General features: G+C 50.0%; 1 protein-coding gene across 3 annotated transcripts in view; it reads right to left on the bottom strand.

Annotated features, from left to right (window-relative positions):
- Positions 1 to 22,513, bottom strand: part of LOC119971165 (1-phosphatidylinositol 4,5-bisphosphate phosphodiesterase beta-1) — a 983,652-nt gene that overhangs the window by 27,920 nt on the left and 933,219 nt on the right. The window contains exon 33 of one of the 3 annotated variants that reach the window (XM_038806377.1): positions 13,203 to 13,287. The exons of the other annotated variants lie outside the window; for them this stretch is intronic. Within the exon in view, the coding sequence (XP_038662305.1) occupies positions 13,234 to 13,287 (54 nt within the window). The 3' untranslated portion in view covers positions 13,203 to 13,233. The remainder of the gene's footprint in view (positions 1 to 13,202; positions 13,288 to 22,513) is intronic. 3 annotated transcript variants of the gene reach the window in all.

The following is a 22,513-nucleotide window of genomic DNA, read 5'->3' as shown; positions in this document are numbered from 1 at the left end:
ATCTAAAAGGCATGAGTCATGAGTGTGAAGGGATATTCTCCACTTGCCTGGAGGAGTGCATCTCCAACACTCAAGAAGCTTGACACCACTTAAGGACAAAACAGTCTGTTTGATTGGCACCCCATCTATAAACATTCACCCTGTTTACCCCCAACACACAGTGGCAGCAGTGTATACAACATGTATTGCAGGAACTCACCAAGGCTATTTAGGCAACACCTTCCAAACCCACAACAACCATCATCTACAAGGAAAAGGGACGCGTGGGAACCTGAAGTTCCTCTCCAAGCCACTCACCATCCTAACTTGGAAATATATCACTGCTCCTTCATTGTCCCTGGGTCAAAATCCTGGAACTCCTTCCCTAACAACACTGTGGGTGTACCTACACTACATGGACTGGAGCAGATGAATTCTCAAGGGCAATTAGGAATGAGCAATAAATACTGGCCAACCACCAAAGCCCACATCCCTTAAATGAACAAAGAAAACTATCCTGGGCCTGTGACCCCTTGTTGTAGATGCTTCCAGCCAGGGAAACAACATCCCGGCATCCAGTCTGTACAGCCCTAGCAGAATTTATACATTTCAATTAGGTCCCCCCTCATTCTTCTAACCTCCAATGAACACAGGCCTAGTCGACCCAGTCTCTCCTCATATAAAAATCCTGCCTTGCCAGGATTCAGTGTGGTGACCCTTCGCAGCACTCCCTCGAGAGTAAGTCTATCCTTTGTAGATAACGAGACCTAAACTGCACACACTGCTCCAGGTATTGTCTGATCAAGGCCTTGTACAGCTGCAGGAAAACATCCTTGCTCCTGCGTTCACGTACTCCTAACTGCTTGCTTCACCTGCATGCTTGTTTTGTGACTGGTGTACAAGGACACCTAGATCCCTTTATACATCAACATTCCCCAATCTATCATTATTTATATAATACTCTGCCATTCTGTTTTTCCTATCGATGTGGATCGCTTCACACTTATCCATGTTATACTGAATTTGCCCACTCACTTAACTTGTCTAAATCGCCTTGAAGACTCTTTAGTTCCTCACAATTCCATCTAGTTCTGTGTCATCATTAAACTTGGAAATATTACATTTGGATCCTTTATCCAAATCATTGATGTACATTGTGAATGGCTGGGGCCATCATTTATTTTGACTCGGTTTCCTGTCTGACAACTAATTCTCAACCCATCCCAGTATATTATCCCCAATCCCATGTGCTTTAATTATGCACACTAACCTCTTATCATAGAATCCCTACAGTGCAGAAAGAGGCCATTCGGCCCATCGAATCTGCTCTGACCCTCTGACAGAGTACTCTATCCAGATTCACTCCCCCACCCACCCCGTCCTATCCCTGTAACCTAACCTGTACATCCCAGGACACTAAGAGGCAATATAGAATGGCCAATCCACTTAACCTGCACAACTTATGTGGGACGTCATCAAACGTTTTCTGAAAATCTAAATACGCCACTAAATACACCCTTATCGAATCTACTAGTTACGCACTCAAAACACATCAGTAGGTTTGCCAAACATATCTCCTATTTCATAAATCCATGGGCGCGATTCTCCGCCCCCCACGCCGGGTGGGAGAATAGCGGGAGGGCCTCCCGACATTATTCACGCCCTCCCACTATTCTCCCCCCCCACGCCACGAATCGCCGCTCGCCATTTTTTACGGCGAGCGGCGATTCTCCGAGGCCGATGGGCCGAGCGGCCGGGCCTTCACGCCCGTTTCAACACGGCAGCAAACACACCTGCTCACTGCCGTCGTGAAACGGGCGGCAGATGCCCATTCGGACGCACTCTTTTCCCTCCGCCGCCCCGCAAGATCAAGCCGCCACGTCTTGCGGGGCGGCGGAGGGAAAAGACGCCAACTGCGCATACGCGGGTTGGCGTTGTCCGACCTGCGCATGCGTGGCCGACGTCATCGGCCACGTTAGCCGGCGTGACGCTTGACGTGCGACCTTGACGACCGTCGTCAAGGCTGCGCCACCGTGACGCACGGGGCCGCGCTCCTAGGCCCGCCTGGGGGGGAGAATCGGCCCCGGAAGTGGGCGTGAAGGCTGCCGCGGGTCATGGCCTGTCCCACGGCAGCCTTTACGATTCTCCGCATTTGCGGAAAATCTCGCCCCATGTTCCTCGCTAGTTTGTATTCATATTCTCTCTCCCCTTTCTTTACCAGTTTCTTGGTGCTCCTTTACCGGATTCTAAATTACTCCTAATCCTGAGGCTGATCATATTTTCTGGCATTCTTTCGAAGCCACCTTATTTGAAGCCACCGTCAAATCTTTTAGAGTATTTTCCCAATGCACCATAGCCAGCTTATCCCTCCTACCGTCATAATTTCCTGTCACCGCCGTCGCGTGGAAAATTCCCATGTAAAATGATGCGGGATTAGCCGGGTCCGTGATTGACACTCAGGAGGCTGACAAGCTGCAGCTGCACACTCCCCACACACACTTATTAAAGCTGTCATGGGAGGGACCCTTTAAGAAAGGTCTTTTCACATGGCTTCAGTGACGTGATTGTGTGGGCGGAGCCAGGCTGTGGCTCTGTGAGCTGTTTTAGTGTCATTTTCACATTTAACTGCTGTGGACTCAGGGAGAAAGAAGTGTTTTGTTCCTTTCTCTCTATTTTCATTTAAAATATCTGTACCATAAAAAACCCATTGATTATAGCTACCTGCTTTTGTAACTTAAAAGATATAATTTGCGTTCCAGAAGGGTTTATACCTATTGGTGAGACGGGGTAAGAATCTCAGGGAAAGCCAGTCTTATTCAAGTGAGAATACAGAGTGCTGGGCAACGCCCTTGAAAAGGGGTTTTGGTTTATGGGATTTTGTTTTTGAATTGGAACAGGAAAGAGGGAATTCAGTAAGTGTTATACATAGATTACTGCAGCTGTGTGGTGTCTTTATGTTTGTAACTGATGAAAATTCATGCTGTTTGGTTATATATAAATGTTAACTAGGGATTTAGAATAAAGCTTATTTTGATTAAAGTGTCTAGGCAGACTGTTGAATTTATTCTTAGGTGAAGGCTCTTGTGCTCAACCTAGCCAAATTTAACAAAAGGTTAAAGGTCAGGTGGACTCTATAATGTACTTTGGAGTTTCTAAACCCAGGCCCATTACAAAACCGGGAGCTTGTGGGATAAAAGTCTATCTTTCGTGATTGGGTTGGCTTGGTGAACTTATACACAGTGAGGGGTGAGCATTTTGTTTTTGCTTTTTAGGTGTTGTATTCAAGTTTAAATAGGGAGTATGATGTGGACAATGGCTCTTTCAGAGACTCAGAGGTTTTTGGGGTGGAGAAGGTCACGCGCTTATTTTGATTAAAGTATCTAGGAAGTCAGTTGAATCACACCTCAATGGAAGGCTCTTGTGCTCATCCTAGCCAAATCCAACAAAAAGTTAGAGGTCAGGTGAACTCCATAATATACTTTGGAGTTTCTAAACCCTGGTGCATAACAAAGCCAAAATTATGCTGGAGTGTGCTCATACAGCTGATGGGTTGGCTGGAGCCAGAGGGCACCCAGGGGAGGACACCTATACAACCCCTGGCACTAGGTGTAAAGTGGGCTGTTAGCGGTGTGCGCAGCTGCATGGCTGCCTTGCCTGTCGCAACAATGGTTCTCCATGTCCGTCAACCCCTACCCCACAGCACACCTCCTGGCCATGCCCCACTACTCGTCCAGACACTGGCAGAAGCCACCCCGGGCTTTCGAGGTGACGGACAATCACGATTTGGCATCACACCGGTCCCTGCCATGATTTTAGCGTTGGAAGCTTGGGGATGGGAGGGGGCGCACCCAGGCAAACTGGTGGTTGGGGGCTGCTGTGCGGTGTGGGGTGTGTGGGATGTGATTTGTGGTGCTGGGGTTGCCCCCTCGGCCCACCGCGAGGTCCACCATGTCAGGTTCACAATTGCTGAGACTACAATGAACCTCACCCATGTGATTCCGGCTGAGGGGATTGTAGAATCATGGGAAGACAGAGCATAGGGCACTGGACCCGCCAAATAGATGCTAATGGATCATTAAGACCTTTTTGCATTTATTTCCATGCTCCTGCTGGCATGCGCTGTGGCACTCGTTCATATAATCAGTGAGGGGTTGGAGCATGGCTTTCGGGTCAGCGCCTGCCGCTAATCCTGATTTTGCCTGACGCCCGATTCTCCGTCCCATTGAGGAACGCATTCTGGGAATAGAGAATTCCGCCCTGTCTGTTTGAACATAAGTTACCCTTGTTAGTTGCCAATAAACACTTTGGGCGGGGTTCTCTGTTGCCTGACGCTGATAACGTAATAGGCAATCGGGTGGAGAATCCCTTCCGACACCCAAATCGGGGGTGGCGCCGGTTTGACGCCCCCTCAAAACCGGCGTCATTGCGTCACTCGCCCCACGACGTTGGAATGGCATTGGCGTGTCATCAGAAGTCTCTTCCCGATGCTCCGTCCCAATGCGCTGAGTTCCCGATCATGCGGTTGACGTGTGGTTTGTGCGGTCGGTAATCCCGCGTGGCGGCCGCGGACTGTGTCCAGAGCCATAACAGTCGACCGAGAGCCGTGCTGATGTATGATGAGGCTTCGGCGAGGCCTGGGAGGAGGGGGTGTGTGTGTGTGTGTGTGTGTGTGTGTGTGTGACTGGTGTGGGGGTGGCCAGGGGTTGTATTGTGGGGTCGTATTTCACAGGTCGGGTCCGTGCATGGCCCTGCCAAGTTGTATGGCGCGACCGTTGCAGGTTTTCTCCGTGCATAAGCGTGGACATGGACCCATCTATTCTCCGGCCGTTATTGGCGAGGGAACCGGGTGTTTTACCCGGTGCCGCTGCTAGCCTCTCACCGCTCCCGGAATCGGTGAGGGTTCGCCGCCGGTTTTGGTGTCGTACGGCACAGTTCCCACGCTGGCGTTGGCACTTAGCCACAGAATCAGGGAATCCAGCCCTTTGTTCTTCATTACTACCATCTGCTTGCTATTGCCTCAAGCCATTACATTGGAGGCAAGTATAAACCGGATCGATTGCAAGCCCGCAGTTGTCGACTTTGATGGGGTAAAGAATGCCTCCAAGACAAACTCAGATTCGGAAAGCATCACATACCAGAGAATAGTGAGTGAAAAATGCCCATGATCGGAATTTAGATCCATTCGATCAGGGGGCTGATGTCTGGAGTCAGTATATCGAGCGACTCTGTTACTTCTTCACGGCAAATGAAATAATGGGGAGGATGAACAGGAGGTTACCGTATTCACAGTTTGTGGGCCTACAGCCTTATACAAAATTTGACAACTCCGGGGCCCCTGACACTAAGTTATTTGATCGGCTGGTGAAGGCGATCAGGGAGCATTTCAACCCCAGACCCCTGGTCATACAAAAGCAATACAACTTCAACTCGGCGTCAGGGACCAAGGACTCCGCCTTTGTTGCCAGACTCAGGCAACTTGCTGAGCATTGTCAGTTTGGTGCAGAATTGCACGATGCGGTATGAACAATATACCTGTGTAAAAGAAGCTTCTGACTGAAACGAAGATTACCCTAGATGGGGTGATTGAGACCGAGTGTGCTCAGAGGGGAAAGTTAGAGATTCAAAGTGTGCAAGAGGGCGAGGTGAACCTGTTGCGGGGCGGTATGGCTGCAAAGTGCACAGCCAAGTCGACAGGCTCAGAGGAAGTTCAGTCTCGAACAGGGTTGCAGTCAGTGGCCAGGAAAGAAATTGGACCGTCAGCCCTGACATCAAGTACCCCCAGGAATCATGCTGCTGTAGAGTTTATTTGATTTTGGTGCAATAGGAAGGGCCATGTCCAGGCACATTGCCGCGCCGATTAATAAAAACATCAAACCACTGTACCAGGGAACAAAGTGAAAAAGTTCAGATGAGGAATCTGAAACATTCACATTAAATGTGGTGAGAGTGAGCAAAACAGTTCCACTTGAGATGGTCCTCACAGTGCGAAGCACGGGATAGGGATGGAAATGTTTTATGAACCACGTTTATGTTGCTGTTATTGTTATTATTATAAAAACTACAAATACCCGAATAAAATGTTTTTAAAAAAGAGATAGTCCTCACAGTAAATGGAAGACCACTGAAGATGGAGGTTGTTACCGGGGCAACGGCTACAGTTGTGGGTGAACAAACATTTAAATATCTTCAAGGAGGGGCAGCACGGTGGCGCAGTGGTTAGCATTGCTGCCTCACGGCGCTGAGGTCCCAGGTTTGATCCCGGCCCTGGGTCACTGCCCGTGTGGAGTTTGCACATTCTTCCCGTGTTTGTGTGGGTTTCGCCCCCACAACCCAAAGATGTGCAGGGTAGGTGGATTGGCCACGCTAAATTGCGCCTTAATTGGAAAAATGAATTGGGCACTCTAAATTTATTTTTTTAAAATATCTTCAAGGAGGTGTTCAACCTTTGGTCTTGGGTGAGACAACAGCTAAGTTGGCGACATATACAGGGGAGACCCTAAGGGCTGGATTCTCCGCAGCCCCCTGCCGAAATCGCGGCCAGCGGTGGGGGGGGGGGGGGGGGGGGGGGGATTCACTTTCACGCTGTAATCGGGCTCGGCGCCGGTCTGGCGATTCTCCGGGCCCAGAAAATCGGCGTGACCGTGGAGTACGCCGCGTGGCCGGGGACCCATTGCCAGACCCCCCGCCCAGCAATCCTCCGCTCCCAACCGGCCGAGTTCTCGACGGCGTGGAACTAACCACCTATTACCGGTCGTGATGTTGGCGTGGCGATTGCGGACTCAGTCCTCGGCTGCCCTGGTCGGGGGCGGGGCCTTATCGGCGGCCGGGGATTAGATCTGCGCGGTTTCAGGCTCGGGTGCACGGCCGGTCCGGGAGGGGGGGGGGTCTCCTTTCTCTGTGTGGCTCCGTGGTCCGAGTCCGCCATGGAACTCAGCACGGCCGCTGGAAGCTGCCGCGTGCGGACTCCGAACTGGATGTGTCGGGGCCCCTATCCGCAGCTAAAGTTGTGAGATTTACTCCGGGTCCTGCTAGCCCCCTGCAGGGAATTGAATTAGTTCAACTTTTTGATAGGAATTTCGGCGTGGGGCATAGTCTTATTTTGGGAGAATTTCAGGAACAACCGGAACTCAAGTCATATCAGCAACAAGATGCCCAGTTACCTGTGATCATTGTCGAGGGACATTGACCAAACCTTATGGAATGGGATTGTCTGTGCCAGATCAAGTTGAACAGGTTGGAATTTAAAAAAATATTAGACAGGGCTGGGTTCTCCATTATTGGGACTATGTCCCCACGCCGGCATCAAAACGGTAGAGTTGTACGCCAAAAAACTTGGATCAAAAGGACACAAATTCGCAGGCCTGCAGGGGGCTAGCAGGGACCCGGAGTAGATCTCGCAGCTTTTTCTGCAGATACGGGCACCCGCACTTCCAGGTCGGCGGCCGCGGATGCGCACATGGTTGGCCTCCAGCGGCCTTGGACCGTGGAGCAAGACCCAAAAAAGAGACCCCCCCTGATCGGCTGTGCGTCCGACCCTCAACCCCCGCACAAGCATTCCCCGGCCGCCTATAAGGCCCCCCCGGCCTCCGATCGGCCCGACCCCGACCAGGGTGGCCGTGGTCTGAGTCCACAGCCGCCACACGAGTATCCCGACCAGCTGGAGCACATTAGTTCCACACCATCAGGACTTCGTCCGGTTGGGAGAGGGGAATGGCTGAGCAGGCCTCTGGAACTGGCCCCAGGTAGGTCCCAGGTGCCGTGGCGTACTCCCCGAGTATGCCGCCTTTCGGGGCCCACAGAATCGGGGAACCGGCGCCGGTCCCGATTTCTTGCGGGAACATGGATTCTCCGCTGCGATTCTCCGCTGAGTCGGCTGCGATTTTGGTGCGAGGGTGTAGAGAATCCATCCCAGTGTCTTTCAAGAAGTCTTATACATATACAAAGATCTGTTCCAGACGCGTTGGGTCGAATAAAGGCAGTAAAGGCCAAGATTTATGTCAACCCAGACTCAACACCAAAGTTTTTCAGAGCGATATCGGACCCTTACACCAAAAAGTGAAAACTGAACTTAAATGCATGGCAGAACTGGGAATTATCAGACCCATGCAGTTTTCAGAGTGGGCAACCCCCCCATTGTCCCTGTATTAAAGCCCGACCACTCCTTTAGGATATGTGGGAACTACAAGCTTACAATAAACCAGGCAGCCCAAGTAGACAAATGCTAAATTCCACAAATTCGTTGAATCACTTCAGTATGGACGGACGGGCATTTAGCCCATCGAGTCTGCACCAATTCTTTGAAAGTGCACCCTATCTAGGCCCACGCCGCCACCCTATCCCACAACCCAATAATCCCACCTAACCATTTTGGACATTAAGGGCAATTTAGAATGACCAATCCACCAAACCTGCACATCTTTGGACTGTGGGAGGAAACTGGAGCACCCAGAGGAAACCCATGCAGACAAGGGGAGAAAGTGCAAATTCCACACAGACAGTGACCCAAGGCTGGAATTGAACCGGGTCCCTGCCGTTGTGAGGCAGCAGTGCTAACCACTGTGCCCCGTGCCGTCCGTAATTGAATTGAAGACCTTTTTGCAAAGTTGTTGCAGGGCTTCACATACACCAAACTTCTACCCGGTCATGCATACTTTCAGCTGAAGCTGGATGAAGATTCCCAAAAGTTTGCAACAATTAACACACACAAAGGTCTGTTTCAATATTCCAGATTGCCTTTTGGCATCTCCTCGGCTTGTGCAATATTCCAGCACACAATGGAAAATTACCTTCAAGGCATTCCAAAAGACTGTGATCTACCTGGATGAAGTCCGAATAACAGGAACATCACATTAGGAATACCTTGCAAGTTTACAAGAGGTGTTGGGAAGATTCAGAGATGCGCGAATCCCATTCAAATGTGAAAAGTGCACTTTCCAAGCTGATGAGGTCACTTGAATCCACACAGGATTGAAAGTGGATTCAAGTGGCAGCCACTTGGAGTTAAGGTGAGAGCCATAATAGAAGTCCCAGCACATAAGAATGTGGCAGAATTAAAGTCCTTCTGAGGAATGGTAAACTATTATGGTCATTTTATTCCAAATCTCGCAATGACATTTGAGCCATTGCATATGCTGTTGAGGAAACATCACCATTAGCATTGGAAGGAGCCACCGGCACAAGCCTTCTAATATGTAAAGCAGATCTTGCAAGCTGTAAGCTTACTGGTTCATTTTGACCTGAGAGAACCCATCCTCTGACCTGCGATGCATCGCCTTATGGGATAGGGGCCGTTCTGTCCCATACAATGGAAGACGGTTCAAAGAGGCCGGTTGCCTTTGTCATCCTGACAATGGTGATAATTTGACAGCCCCTACCCGAACCCATGGCCTCTGTCATCTAATAGGACATGGCTGGCAGATTCATGGAACCACCCCAGCCAGCTGCGCATCAGCCGGGCTTGAAACTGTCACCGCCGTTCGCTCATCGTCGTTGGGTCAAAATCCTGGAACTCGCTCCCAAACAACATCCTACACCACATGGACTGCAACGGTTGAAGAAAGCAGCTCACCACCAGCTTGTCAACAGCAATTAGAGATGAGCAATAAATGCTGGCCTTGCCTGTGGCGTCCACCTCTCATGAATGAATAAAAAACTAGCTAAGGACAAGCAATGAATTTTCATTTAGATTTCCATTTGCAGTCCAGAAAACAGATGAGTGAAGTGCAATAAAGGTACTGATGTCACTGAATTATAAACAAACAATCCGCCTCTTTTAAAAAATTTTCTTCAGCTGCCGATGTTTTCTGTTTTGAATTAGGAGGTCAGAAAGAAGTTCCTGAGAACTATGAGTCCACTAACATGGCATCTAGGATGAAAAAAATACTGGATTGTTATTAAAGAAGCTGTTCAGAGCATTTGATAAGAGCAAAGGGAATATTTCTGCAGTAACACAGATTAATAAGTGTGAAGGGAATATTTCCACAGTGAAACAGATTCATAATGGCAGATCATGCTGAACAAATTCACTGAAATTCTTTGTGGATATGAAAATGAAAGCTCATTATGCAGCTTGATTTTTAAGAAATCTTCTGATATGGCCTCTCATGGAAAGACAGCCATGTCTCGAGTGCATCAAAATTGAGGTTGCAAACGGAATACTAAAAAACAAGATACCATAATTATTAAAGGTCTATCTGAGGAGTTGGGGCGGGAGGATTCCCTCCATGATTACTCCTGAGATTCCTGCTTCTTGTATTCCTATCAGTGGTGCTTGTCGGTCAGGGACCCATTCAGAACTGGGGCAGCACAATGGCAATCCCAAGTGCCCCGCTCGTGCCCAAAGAGACAATCCCTACCCTGGTGCTTTAAAAGGCACATCTGGTTTTCAATTGAACAAAACCTGCAGGATCTTCCAGCTGTACCCGCTGACGGGATCATCCGGTCCAATGTGGAACGGGGTGTGTTAACAACAGGAAACAATATTGAGAGCACTGGGGCCGGAAGATCCCGCCCCTGGCGAGTTGCTTCCGTCACCGCAAAATACACCACGGGAGGTGTGCAGGGTGGCGGGGGGGGGGGGGAGGAATTGCACCTAACATATTTTTCCTCTCTCTTAAGTATGTCCTCTCTCTCAATTCAACTGAAATAAGAAAAATCCTCTCAGAAAAGCATCTATCATAGTTTAGCACTATTAAAATGTAGGTGGGATGTAGCACAGTGGCAAAGTCACGGGACTTGTAGTCCAGAGGCCCAGGCCCAGGCCCAGACTCTGCAGACATAAATTCAAATCCCACCATAGCAGCTGGTGGAATTTCAACTCAATTGATATAATCTGGAATACAATGCACGTCTCAGTAACATGGTGACCATGACAGCTATCACTAAAAAAACTCCCATCTGACTCACCAATGCCCTTTAGGGAAGGAAATCTGCCATCCTTACCCAGCCTGGCCTATATGTGACTCCAGACGCCACAGCTATGTGGTTGACTCTTAACTGTCCTCTGCACTCAAATCAAGGGTAATTAGGGATGGGCAACAAATGGCCAACTTATCAGTGATAGCCATATCCCAAGAAAGAATAAATTAAATTCAATTAAAAAAGGTAAAGCTTATATTAAAATGTATCAGCTGGCCATGACAGTGTGGTTACTGTACCCACAAGTGTACTGCTTGGGGTCTTTTGAATGGAGAGTAAGAACTGGGTACATTGCTGGACTGAATAAACTGCTCTTATGATCTTATAACTGTGTTTCAGGCCCCAGATCACTACCCAACACCAACTATTATGCTAAGTTCAGGAAACACATCTCAGAAAACTAGGAATATACTGGACTGGAAGGAACTACGGCATCTAGCAGCTAGATGGATTAGATTCAAGCTGGTCCCCAGTATCGTATTCCACGATGGCACTAGCTTTATGTCAAATTATTAATCAAGTGCGTAATCAACTCTTTTGGGAACTCATTGATTTGTGATCTAGACACTGCCTCCAATGGATGTTCACTTCATCCATTCACCACTCTGTGTATAGCCAGTAAATATAAATAGGAGGTAATGCCTTCTAAGTGGCTGCATTAGATATATTGGGCCTACACTTTTGAAAAGGATCCCATCATAACCCCAGAAAAAGAAAAATGACTTAGTGGTGCCAGGAGTCCATTCGGACAATGTGGAATTTCAGAGTGACTGGCTAAGGTTTGCATACTTGAATAAGATCCTCCAGTTTAAATACTCTCGGGTTCTATAGCCTCTCCTCTTAGGCTTTAAGGCCTAATCCCGAGTCTTGATTTGGTTGCTTTTGGTGCATCCTCCCCTGAACGACTTGCATTTTATTCTGGCCATAATTATACATGTGAATAGCAGCACTTCCCCAAATGAGTGCACCATTCCTTCAGCTATACGGTTCAATTATTCTACTTGCTCTTTTGGTTGCTGTTGAACACTATGCTGTCGACTCCAGCAATCTATCCATCTCTAACTCAAATTCTTTTCTCGTGTTCCTCCCTGTGAAATAATGCCATTTAGTAGAAAGTGCCACCTCTTATTATTTGCTTCACCACTTCTCTCGTCTCTCACACAAAGCCTCATTTTTCTCCTACATTTCTTTACAACAGTTACTTTGTATTAATAACTCTATATTTTTTGAACCTACTCCAAATTCTGTCACTCCATCAGCCACAGGCAAAATAGTATTATTTTAAAAGCCAAGAGAATTATAATTCCTAAATCTTCCATTAGGGCTTTATATCGACTGTTGAGAAACTTGAGAAAAAAACCATTAAGAAGGCCTGGAGTATATCTACGCATCCTTAATAATACAATTGAGTGCGCCTTTATGACAGGACTGTAAATCATTAGGACAATGGGCATGTCCTACTCCATCAAAATGTACTGCATCTGCCATGTGACATTGTCAGCTAGGGCCAAGACAAAAAAAATGTTCCATCGCAGATCTTAATCAGCATTCAACTCCCAAAGCATAATATCGGCTCACACTAAAATGTGCCTGTTCCAACTTAATGCACGACTACAACTTGACAAATCTGCTGCAACGTGGAGTCCCTAGCTAATCATTAACTAATTTATAACTACATTAGAGCTCTGCACCTAGCTCCTGAATGAATTCTGAAAAAAAGAACACAATTCTAATCTCCCAAAATGCTCCTCAAATTGTATGAACAGACAGGCTGATTTATTGAATGTCTGAGACCAAGCTCTGATGTCTATTGTGCAGCTGATGTTTTAAAGCTAGCTTCAAGTGAAACAAGTAACCGCAGCCTGTAATTGAGCTAGTCCTGACAACAGCAGAGGGGACAAGCAGGTTGCTAAGGCAACAAGATCATTCTCATTGGTTGTTCCACTAGAGAACGCCCATTTGCAACACCGCTCTTTAGCCAACCCTGAATTATTACCATTTTCTGTTGCTAAGCAGAGTCTACTGGACTTCCTGTTTTCAAGAAACCAAATTCTATGCTTCGATCAGGCTAATGGGCTCGGGTGATTGGTAATAAAAAATCATCCTTTTCCCTGATGAACCGTGATAACAAATTTAGTTGCAAGTCAGCAATAGTAACATGATGATTCAAACTGTTATTTTCATATGAGCTAGAGAGATCAGACACAATAATTTAGAAAACAAGTTGATGAACCAATAATTGAAAAAAAAAAGGAGAAATGATTCAATTGTGTGCACAATGATTCTTTGTCTTTGTCTGTACTTACAGGGAAAGTAACACACAGGGCTCTGGGGGGATTACTCAAGAGCAACATTTTTTTCAGAGTATTCTGCCTCAATGTCTTGCAAATACTGCAGCAAAATGGGGAGAATGAAAATAATATTTATAATAGAAACATCACAGAAATCGACTGAAAACACACAATATTATATTATCTTTCTAGAAAAGCCACACAGAGAAAACATGTTAAATAGCTTTGTATAACGTAGAACTATGAAGTGGTCATTTCAAACACATCCCTAAAATGTATTATGAATTTAATTATTTTTGACAGTATGTATAGTTTTAAGATGACAATTTCAAATAGTTAACCCGACCATCCTAATGGTTTCATTCTGGCTCTGTAAGTTATACGGCAATTGTCTCAGATAAAACTCAGAGCCTATTAAACATTAACTACCTTTGCAAGTGCACTTGAAGTTCAAACACAGTTGGCCGTGTTTTTTTAAACTTTAATGGCTATGTAATCTAAGCCAACGCTATGTTCAACCGCTGAATAGAAAAGCCCCAAAAAGTTCAGAAATTTGCTTTTGAATTACTAGGGTGCCATCTGCTGGTGCATCCATTGCACTGAAACTGCATGCCTGTTATGATGGCGAATTAGCAGTTCTAAGAAATTCCTATTTTAATCTGTGTCACAGAGCAAGGTACTGCTTTGATGACAAAAAAAAAGCTCCTATTCTAACTGGATATCTGAGCAATGGCACATCTCAAATATTAACTTTGATGCTTTTTAAAAAATTGATAGAATGGTAAGCACAGAGAAGGCCATTCAGCCTGTTGGGTCGTGCTGGCTCTCCGCCAAAGCAACTCTCCCCCTTCCGCTCCTCTAACCTTTCCCCACAGCCTGGCCATTCCCGACCCTCACCACTCGCTGTGTTAAAAAGTAGTTTCCCCTCATTTCGTCTTTGGTTTGCTTGGCAATCACTTGATATGTGTTCTTGGTTTCTCGACTCTTCTTGAAAATACCTGCCAGATCAGCTTAGCCACTTATGCTTTTGGCGATTGTAAAAAATGTAGGATTATTTGTTTATCTTCTGTTTTGTATCGTTTGCCATTTGTTCTGAACAGCACACATTGGTTTTTAATTTCCTGAATGATGTCACGTGTTCCTTTGATACTTTAATCCCCTCCTCAACATACCTACTTCAATCTAGCCCATTTAATATATATGTTTGCAGCACATAAAAGCTTGGGCAAATACAAAAATGTGCAGAATTGGAGATTAGTTCAAGTCAACCTCTTTCAGATTCTGTGGTTATTGAACAGGCTTTACTTCCTAATTCATTGTTTCCTGAGATTAAGAGCCATTACGGTTAAAAATTACAATATTTTACTCGCGGTTTTTGGAGTTGGGGTGGAGCCGGGAGTGCAGGAGGCGAAAGAGGCCGATGTTTTGGCCTTTGCGTCCCTAGTAGCCTGGCGGAGGATCTTGCTGCAGTGGAAAGATGCGAGACCTCCGAGCGTGGAGACCTGGATCAATGACATGGCGGGATTCATTAAGCTGGAGAGGGTCAAATTTGCCCTGAGGGGGTCGGTACAAGGGTTCTTTAGGAGGTGGCAGCCTTTCCCCGACTTTCTGGCTCATCGATAAGGAACTAGGTCAGCAGCAGCAGGACCCCGGGGGGGGGGGGGGGGGGGGGGGGAGGAGGGGGGGAAAGGAGGGGGGGGGGGGGAGTGGGTGTCTTAGGGGGATAGTGTTTAAGTTAATTTGCTTATTGTTAATTTATTTTGTTGTTTATTGGGTTTGGGGGGGGGGGGGTGGGGGGTTTGTTATATGCGCTGTTATGGGTACCGGGGGGTGTTTATTATTGTTATTGTTATTACTGTTCTGTAGATATATATTTTTCAAAAAATTCCAATAAAAATTATTTAAATAAAAAAAATTACAATATTTTATGCTTACTAATACATTCATGAAGATAAAAGATAGAAAACTCCATTGATTGGGATGAAAGACTTCAGTTGCGTAGACAGACTGGAGGAGCAGAGGGTGTTCTCTTTAAAGGGAAGGTGGAGAGGAGATTTGATAGAGGTATTAAAAATCATGGGAAGATCGAGACAGGGGAAAACTGTCTCCATTGGCAGAAGGGTGGAGGACCTTTGCCCTTGCAGAGAGCCTGCATGGAAATGATGAGTTGAAAAGCTTACTGTGCTTTAACCATTCTATGATTATTATATGATTACCTTTGAGCTACAACTGAGATTAATTTATTTATTGCCATTCTTGAGGCACCCATGATATTTGAGATGTGCCATGTTGCTCATGTGTCCTGTTCGCACAGGGCTGACAACAAAGGGTTCCCTCTTTTGCCTCAGATCAGAAAAACAATGCAGTGAAAAGAGTGCCCACACTGATGCGTGCAGATTTAAAAAAATCCTTTTTGTATCAGCTATGTAGTAATCATCCTAGAACTGACTAGTTTCTATTACGCACCTAAATCTTCTTCCTCCTATTCGACCATTCCTTCTCACAGACCTTACGTTCCTGAAGGTAATTATTAACATTTAAACAGATGACAATAGATGGGCAAAACCAGCTGGTCTACTGAACAGGTCCCATTGTGGCATGGTGGTACTTTTGTACACTTATCACTCCCACGCCTTCCCCCACACGGCCACACAATCTTTCGGGAGGCAAAGAAAAACCAGGGAACGGATACTTAGGATCATAGAATGGTTACAGTATTAAAAAAATGAAATGAAAATCGCTTATTGTCACAAGTAGGCTTCAAATTAAGTTACTGTGAAAAGTCCCTAGTCGCCACATTCCGGCACCTGTTCGGGAAGGCTGGTATGGGAATTGAACCGTGCTGCTGGCCTGCTTTGGTCTGCTTTTAAAGCCAGCGATATAGCCGTGTGCTAAACTAGCCCCTGTATGTGCTAAACCAGCCCCTGTATAGAGCGAGGGCTGGACAGGTGGTTCATGATGCAGAGCAAGGCCAACAGTACGGGTTCAATTCCTGTACTGACTGAGGTTATTCATGAAGGTCCCACCTTCTCAACAGTGCCCCTCACCTGAAGTGCAGTGACCCTCAGGTTAAATCACCACCAGTCAGCTCTCTCCTTCAAAGGGGAAAGCAGCCTATGGTCATCTGGAACTCTGGTGACTTTACTTTACAGTATAGAAATAAGCCATTTGGCCCATTGTATCTGCTCTGGCTCTCTGTAAGATCTACTCAACTGCGTCCCACTCCCCTGCCCTTTCTCCATAGATCTGCAAATCTATTCTATTCAGATAGGTATCCAATTCCCTAAAGCACTATTGAATCTGTCTCCATCTCACTCTCACGCAGTTAATTCTGGACCCAGCCACTCACTGCGTGAAAAGGTTTTTTCCTCACGGTGCCTCTGGTTCTTTTCTTAATCTTCTTAAATTGGTGCCCCTGGTTGTTGACCCTTCTGCTAATTGGAACAGTTTCTCGCTATTGACTCTGTCCGGACCCCACATGATTTTGAATCCCGTTACTAAATCTCCTCTCAACCTTCTTTTTTCCAAGGAGAACGGCTCCAAAGCCTCCAATTTATCTATGAAACTGATGTTTCTTCTCCCTAGAACAATTCTCATAAATATTAAATACATAGATTAGATAGAACAGACAGTGCAGAAGGAGGCCATTCGGCCCATCGAGTCTGCACCGACCCACATGAAGCCCTCACTTCCACCCTATCCCCATAACCCAATAACCCCTCCTAACCTTTTTTGTTGGTCACTAAGGGCAATTTAGCATGGCCAATCCACCTAACCCGCACATCTTTGGACTGTGGGAGGAAACCAGAGCACCCGGAGGAAACCCACACAGACACGGGGAGAACGTGCAAACTCCGCACAAACAGTGACCCAGCAGGGAATCGAACCTGGGACCCTGGCGCTGTGAAGCCACAGTGCTACCCACTTGTGCTACCCCTATTCTCTGCACCCTCTTCAGTGTCTTCATCGCTCTTCTTCAGGTACCATGACTCAAGAGGGCATTGGAGACCATGGAGCACCATGTTAATCTTGCTCTGAAGGCATGGATCATCTTCATTGCCTTCCTAAAATGTGGTGCCCAGAACTGGATACAATTCTAAGGTTGAGTCTGAATAAGTAAGGTTCACCACAATCTCTTTGCTCAGCACTGCATGCTTCTATGTATAAAGCCCAGAATGCTGTCGGCATTCTTTATCAACCTACCCTGTTCCCTTCAATGGTTTGTGCACGTACACCACCAGGTACCTCGACTCCTGCGTCCCCTTTGGAATTGTACCCTTTATTTTATATTGCCTTTCCTCATTTGTCCTATCAATATGTGTCACTTCACACTTTTGTGCATTCAATTTAATCTGCCACATGTCTGTCCATTCCACCAATCTGTGTGACACCTCCTGAAATTTATTACTATCCTCCTCACAATACTTCCAAGCTTTGTACCATTTACAAATTTTGAAATTGTTCTCTGCACACCCAAGTCAGAATCATTAATGCAGTAAGCCCTCACTTTAAATCATCACATTTTAAGTTGTTTCCATTTAAAGTCAGGTCCGTTGATGGGGCGGGTATTCACGCTTAGCTTCAGATTTGTTTTTGAAGTTATTTCACGCCGGGTGTGTCAGTGGGCAACACGAGCCTCTTGGCACCATTTTGGGGCTGCCTCTCTCATTACCGTACATGCCCATTCGCCGCCTCTCCAGCTTGCAGCTTAACTCCACCACCCTGCAACTTGAAGCTGCTCTCACTCCACGGTTTGTGGCTGCCTCTCGCCGCTCATCTTCTGAGCTCTCGCTCATAGTGAGGATTCAGGAGAGGGAAGCGGTGTGTGGGAGGGTCGATGGCGACTGAACTTGAATGTCAACCATACGTGGTACATTCTTGTGCAGCATTATCTCTCTCCAAGCATGTGCATTAATCCGTACTGAAGGACATTTGTCACATCACCCTGTCCCATCTGGTGTCATGTCCAATCTGTTTCATTGTTTAAAGTCCTTGTACTTGCAGGCATCTTCTTATCATCTGTGAATTGGTGGATTGCTCATCCATGTTTTTATCCAGATCACAGATAAAGATTGTGCAGTGCAATGGAATCCATGCTCCATCCCTGCAGCATTTTGCCAGTGTCTGAGCCTCCTGCATAACCATGTAAAACTATTTACTGTCTGTGGAAATGTGACTTATGGCGCTGTGGGACATCTTGGCAGAACAAAATCCTGATGTTGCAGGAGGGTCCGCTAGTCATTGTTTTCCTAAGCATTGTAGAATCCCACTATGAATTATAAATGTAGCAAAGTATAAACGTCAAAACGTCAAAACAATTGTTGTCAATGCACATAACCATTTTAAATGCTGGAAGATTCCCAAGACAAACCCTTGGAGACTCAGAATCACGGGTTTATCATTTTGCATTTAGGCATTTCCCATTGCTTTGCAATAACAGATGATTAAAGAGGTATTTGTGGCCTTACGGCATTGTATGTGTCTTTACCCAATGCCCATATTCACAATTAAGCATAGGGGAACAACACAATAGCCACCTGAGGCTGGAATCTGCGACCTCCCGCCGGGTCGGAGAATCGCCGGGGGCCAGCGTGAATCCTGCCCCCGCCGTCTCCCGAAGTCTCCGAACGCTAAAAAGTCGGCAAGGCGTCAATCCCGCTGCCCGCCTCGGAGAATGGCGGGGGCCGGCGCGACACTATGGACCTCGGGGCTGCCCGTATTATCCCAGCCGGATGGGCCGAAGTCCTATATAACGGCGTCAACCAGTGCTGATGGTTGACGCCGGACAGCGTGGAGGTAGGTCACGGCGTGGGGGTGGCCGCAGGAGAAGTGACAGCGTAGCCGCAGTCTGTGTGTGTGGGGGAGGAGTGTGTGTGTGGGTGGGGTGCTGTTGGGAGGGGGGCTGTGGGAGGGGTGGCTATGGGGGGGGTGGCTCTGTGGGGGAGTGGGGCTCTGTGAGGGGGGGGCTGGGGGTTAGTGCTGGGGAGGGGGGTTGAGTGCCAGGGAGGGGGGGGAGAGCAAGTGCCGGGGAGGTGGGGGAGAGAGCGAGTGCTGGGGAGGGGGAGAGAGTGCCGGGGAGGGGTAGAGAATGCCGGGGAGGGGGAGAGAGAGCCCGGGAGGGGGGAGAGGGTGAGTGCCGGGGAGGGGGGGGGGGGGGAGTGCCGGGGAGGGGGAAGAGGGCGAGTGCCGGGGAGGGGGGGGGGGGGGGGGGGGGGCAGTGCCGGGGAGTGGGGAGAGGGCGAGTGCCAGGGAGGGGGGACAGTGCCGGGGAGGGGGAGAGAGTGCTGGGGAGGGGGAGAGAGTGCTGGGGAGGGGGAGAGAGTGCTGGGGAGGGGGAGAGAGTGCTGGGGAGGGGAGAGAGTGCTGGGGAGGGTGGGGGACAGTGCTGGGGAGGGGGAAGAGAGTGCCGGGGAGGGGGGGGAGAATGTGCTGGGGAGGGGGAGAGAGTGCTGGGGAGGGGGAGAGAGTGCCGGGGAGGGTGGGGGACAGTGCTGGGGAGGGGAGAGAGTGCCGGGGAGGTGGGAGAATGTGCTGGGGAGGGGGAGAGAATGCTGGGGAGGGGGAGAGAGTGCCGGGGAGGGGGGGGGGGGGACAGTGCCGGGGAGGGGGGAGAGAGTGCTGGGGAGGGGGGAGAGAGTGAGTGCCGGGGAGGGGGGCGAGAGCGAGTGCCGGGGAGGGGGAGAGAGTGCTGGGGAGGGGGAGGGAGTGCCGGGGAGGGGGGAGAGGGTGTGTGCCGGGGAGGGGGGAGGGAGTGAGTGCCGGGGAGGGGGAGAGAGTGCCGGGGAGGGGGGAGAGGGTGAGTGCTGGGGAGGGGGAGGGAGCGAGTGCCGGGGAGGGGGGAGAGAGCGAGTGCCGGGGAGGGGGAGAGAGTGCTGGGGAGGGGGGGGGGGACAGTGCCGGGGAGAGAGTGCTGGGGAGGGGGGAGAGGGTGAGTGCTGGGGAGGGGGGAGAGGGTGAGTGCTGGGGAGGGGGAGGGAGCGAGTGCCGGGGTGGGGGAGAGGGCGAGTGCCGGGGAGGGGGGGACAGTGCCGGGGAGGGGGTAGAGAGCGAGTGCCGGGGAGGGGGGAACAGTACCGGGGAGGGAGGGGACAATGCCGGGGAGGTGGGGGGGTCGAGTGCCGGGGAGGGGGGAACAGTGCCGGGGAGGGGGGAGAGAGTGAGTGCCGGGGAGAGGGGAGCGAGCAAGTGCCAGGGAGGGGGGGACAATGCCGGGGAGGGGGAGAGAGCCGGGGAGGGGGGGGTGAGTGCCGGGGGGTTGGGGGGGAGGGGGGGGGGGGGGGTGAGTGCCGGTGAGGGGTGGTGAGTGCTGGGGAGGGGGGCGAGGGCAAGGGAGGTAGTCCGCCTTGCCAGGTGCCCATGCAGCCCATGGCACCTGGCTGCGCAGGGGCGGTTACGGGCAATGATGACATGTTGTCATTCCCCCCCCATGGCGACGGATAGGCCAGAGGAGGCCCCATGTGTACCGGCGCCGTTTGTCGTACCAGGACCTCACAGACCAGGAATGCAGGAGGAGACTCCGGATGAGCAGGGAAACCGTTGCACACATCTGCCACCTGCTGGCACACCTGGCACCGCGTGGCACTGGGGGAGGACACCCTCTCCCCGTGTCCGTCAAGGTTACAGTGGCCCTGAACGTTTATGCCACGGGGTCATTCCAGGTGCCGAGTGGGGATCTGTCCGGCATCTCACAGACATCGGTGCACCGGTGCATCCGTGCAGTGACAGACGCCCTTTATGCCACTGCGGACCCCTACATCCAGTTCCCTGTGGACCGGGCAAGCCAGGATTCCCGGGCCGTGGGTTCTCTGCCGTGGCCGGGTTTCCCATGGTCCAGGGCGCGATCGATGGGATGCACGTCGCCGTGCGGCCACCTGCAGATAACAGGGCCGTGTTCACCAATAGGAGGGGGACCTATTCCATGAACATCCAGGTGGTCTGCGACCACCGCATGATTATCCAGCACGTCTGCGCCTGGTACCCGGGCAGTGTACATGACTCATACGTATTGTCGCAGGCTTACATCCTCGGCATGTTCGAGAGACGCCACCCCCGGCTGGGGGGCTGGTTGCTGGGCGACAGGGGTTACCCATTGCGGTCGTGGCTGATGACGCCTATACAGAGGCCACAGAATAACGCGGAGAATCGCTACAATGATGCCCATGCAGCGACCAGGGGTGTGATAGAGAGGTGCTTTGGTGTGCTCAAAATGCGTTTCAGGTTCCTGGACCGCTCTGGAGGGGCTCTCCAGTACCTGCCAGATAGGGTCGGCCACATCATTGTGGTAGGCTGCGTCCTGCACAACATCGCCCAGCAGAGGGGTGATGTGCCTCAGGCAGAGGAGGGGGAGTGGAGGAGCAGCAGGACGAGGGGGATAGGGGCAATAGTCAGGGCAGACGGGCTGGACATGGGCACGTGGCTTCCCACCTTTACCGGCTGGGCCAGCGGGCACGGGACTGGCTGATAGCCGCCCGGTTCACTGACTAGGTGGCGTGGGAATCGGCGAATATGGCCACGCACCGCACACCATGGCAACATCCGACCACCCTCACCCACCCAGCACCAACACCCTCAAACCCCCCTCACCCACCCAGCACCAACACCCTCACCCCCCCCTCACCCACCCAGCACCAACACCCCCCCCCCCACCCACCAACCACGCCCACCCCACCAGCCTGCACACCACCCCTCCATTGCAGATCCACCTGCGGCACAACGGGCCGGGCTCACACGGTCGCCGGTGGAAGCGAGTCTATTGCAGGCCATGGCGGATGATGACGACCCGCTCTGCGATGAGCTCCTGGCTCTACATCGTTGGACAATGTCTGACCCATGGCCACAGTGCCCCATCCACCCGGACCATCCCTGCATGCGGCCGTGACACTGCAGCGCACGGTCCCGTCCTCTGCCCGGGGGGATGGAGAGGGCGGCCCGGGGGGAGGGAGGGCAACTCACCTGGGGCCAACGTAAGACCACCCCTCACACACACATTGGCGCTCAATGTACATGACACCCCCGCACACTTCAGACACAGCACAAAGGCAGCTTATGTAGGTGTGAAAGTGATTTTAATAACAAACAGTCCATACATGTGCCCTCGCCCCTAAAACTCGTCTGTGCCCTGCACCCGTGCCAACTTACTCAGTGTCTAATTGTTTGGCCTTACGGGCCCTTTGACTACCCCTAGGCGGTTCCCCAGACGGTCCAGCAGGGACGGGCCCCAGCACCTCCTCCTCCCTCGGGGTGCTCGATGGCCCCCGGGCCTCTACATGAGTCGGGGGTGTGAACGGACCGGCCATCCGACGCCCCCCCGACACCTGGCACTGCCA

This window comes from Scyliorhinus canicula, chromosome 1, assembly GCF_902713615.1.
Source record: "Scyliorhinus canicula chromosome 1, sScyCan1.1, whole genome shotgun sequence".
In the NCBI taxonomy this organism is placed as follows: Eukaryota; Metazoa; Chordata; class Chondrichthyes; order Carcharhiniformes; family Scyliorhinidae; genus Scyliorhinus; species Scyliorhinus canicula.
The sequence above is the reverse complement of the archived record's forward strand: the minus strand, read 5'-3'. Positions and strand labels throughout refer to the sequence as shown.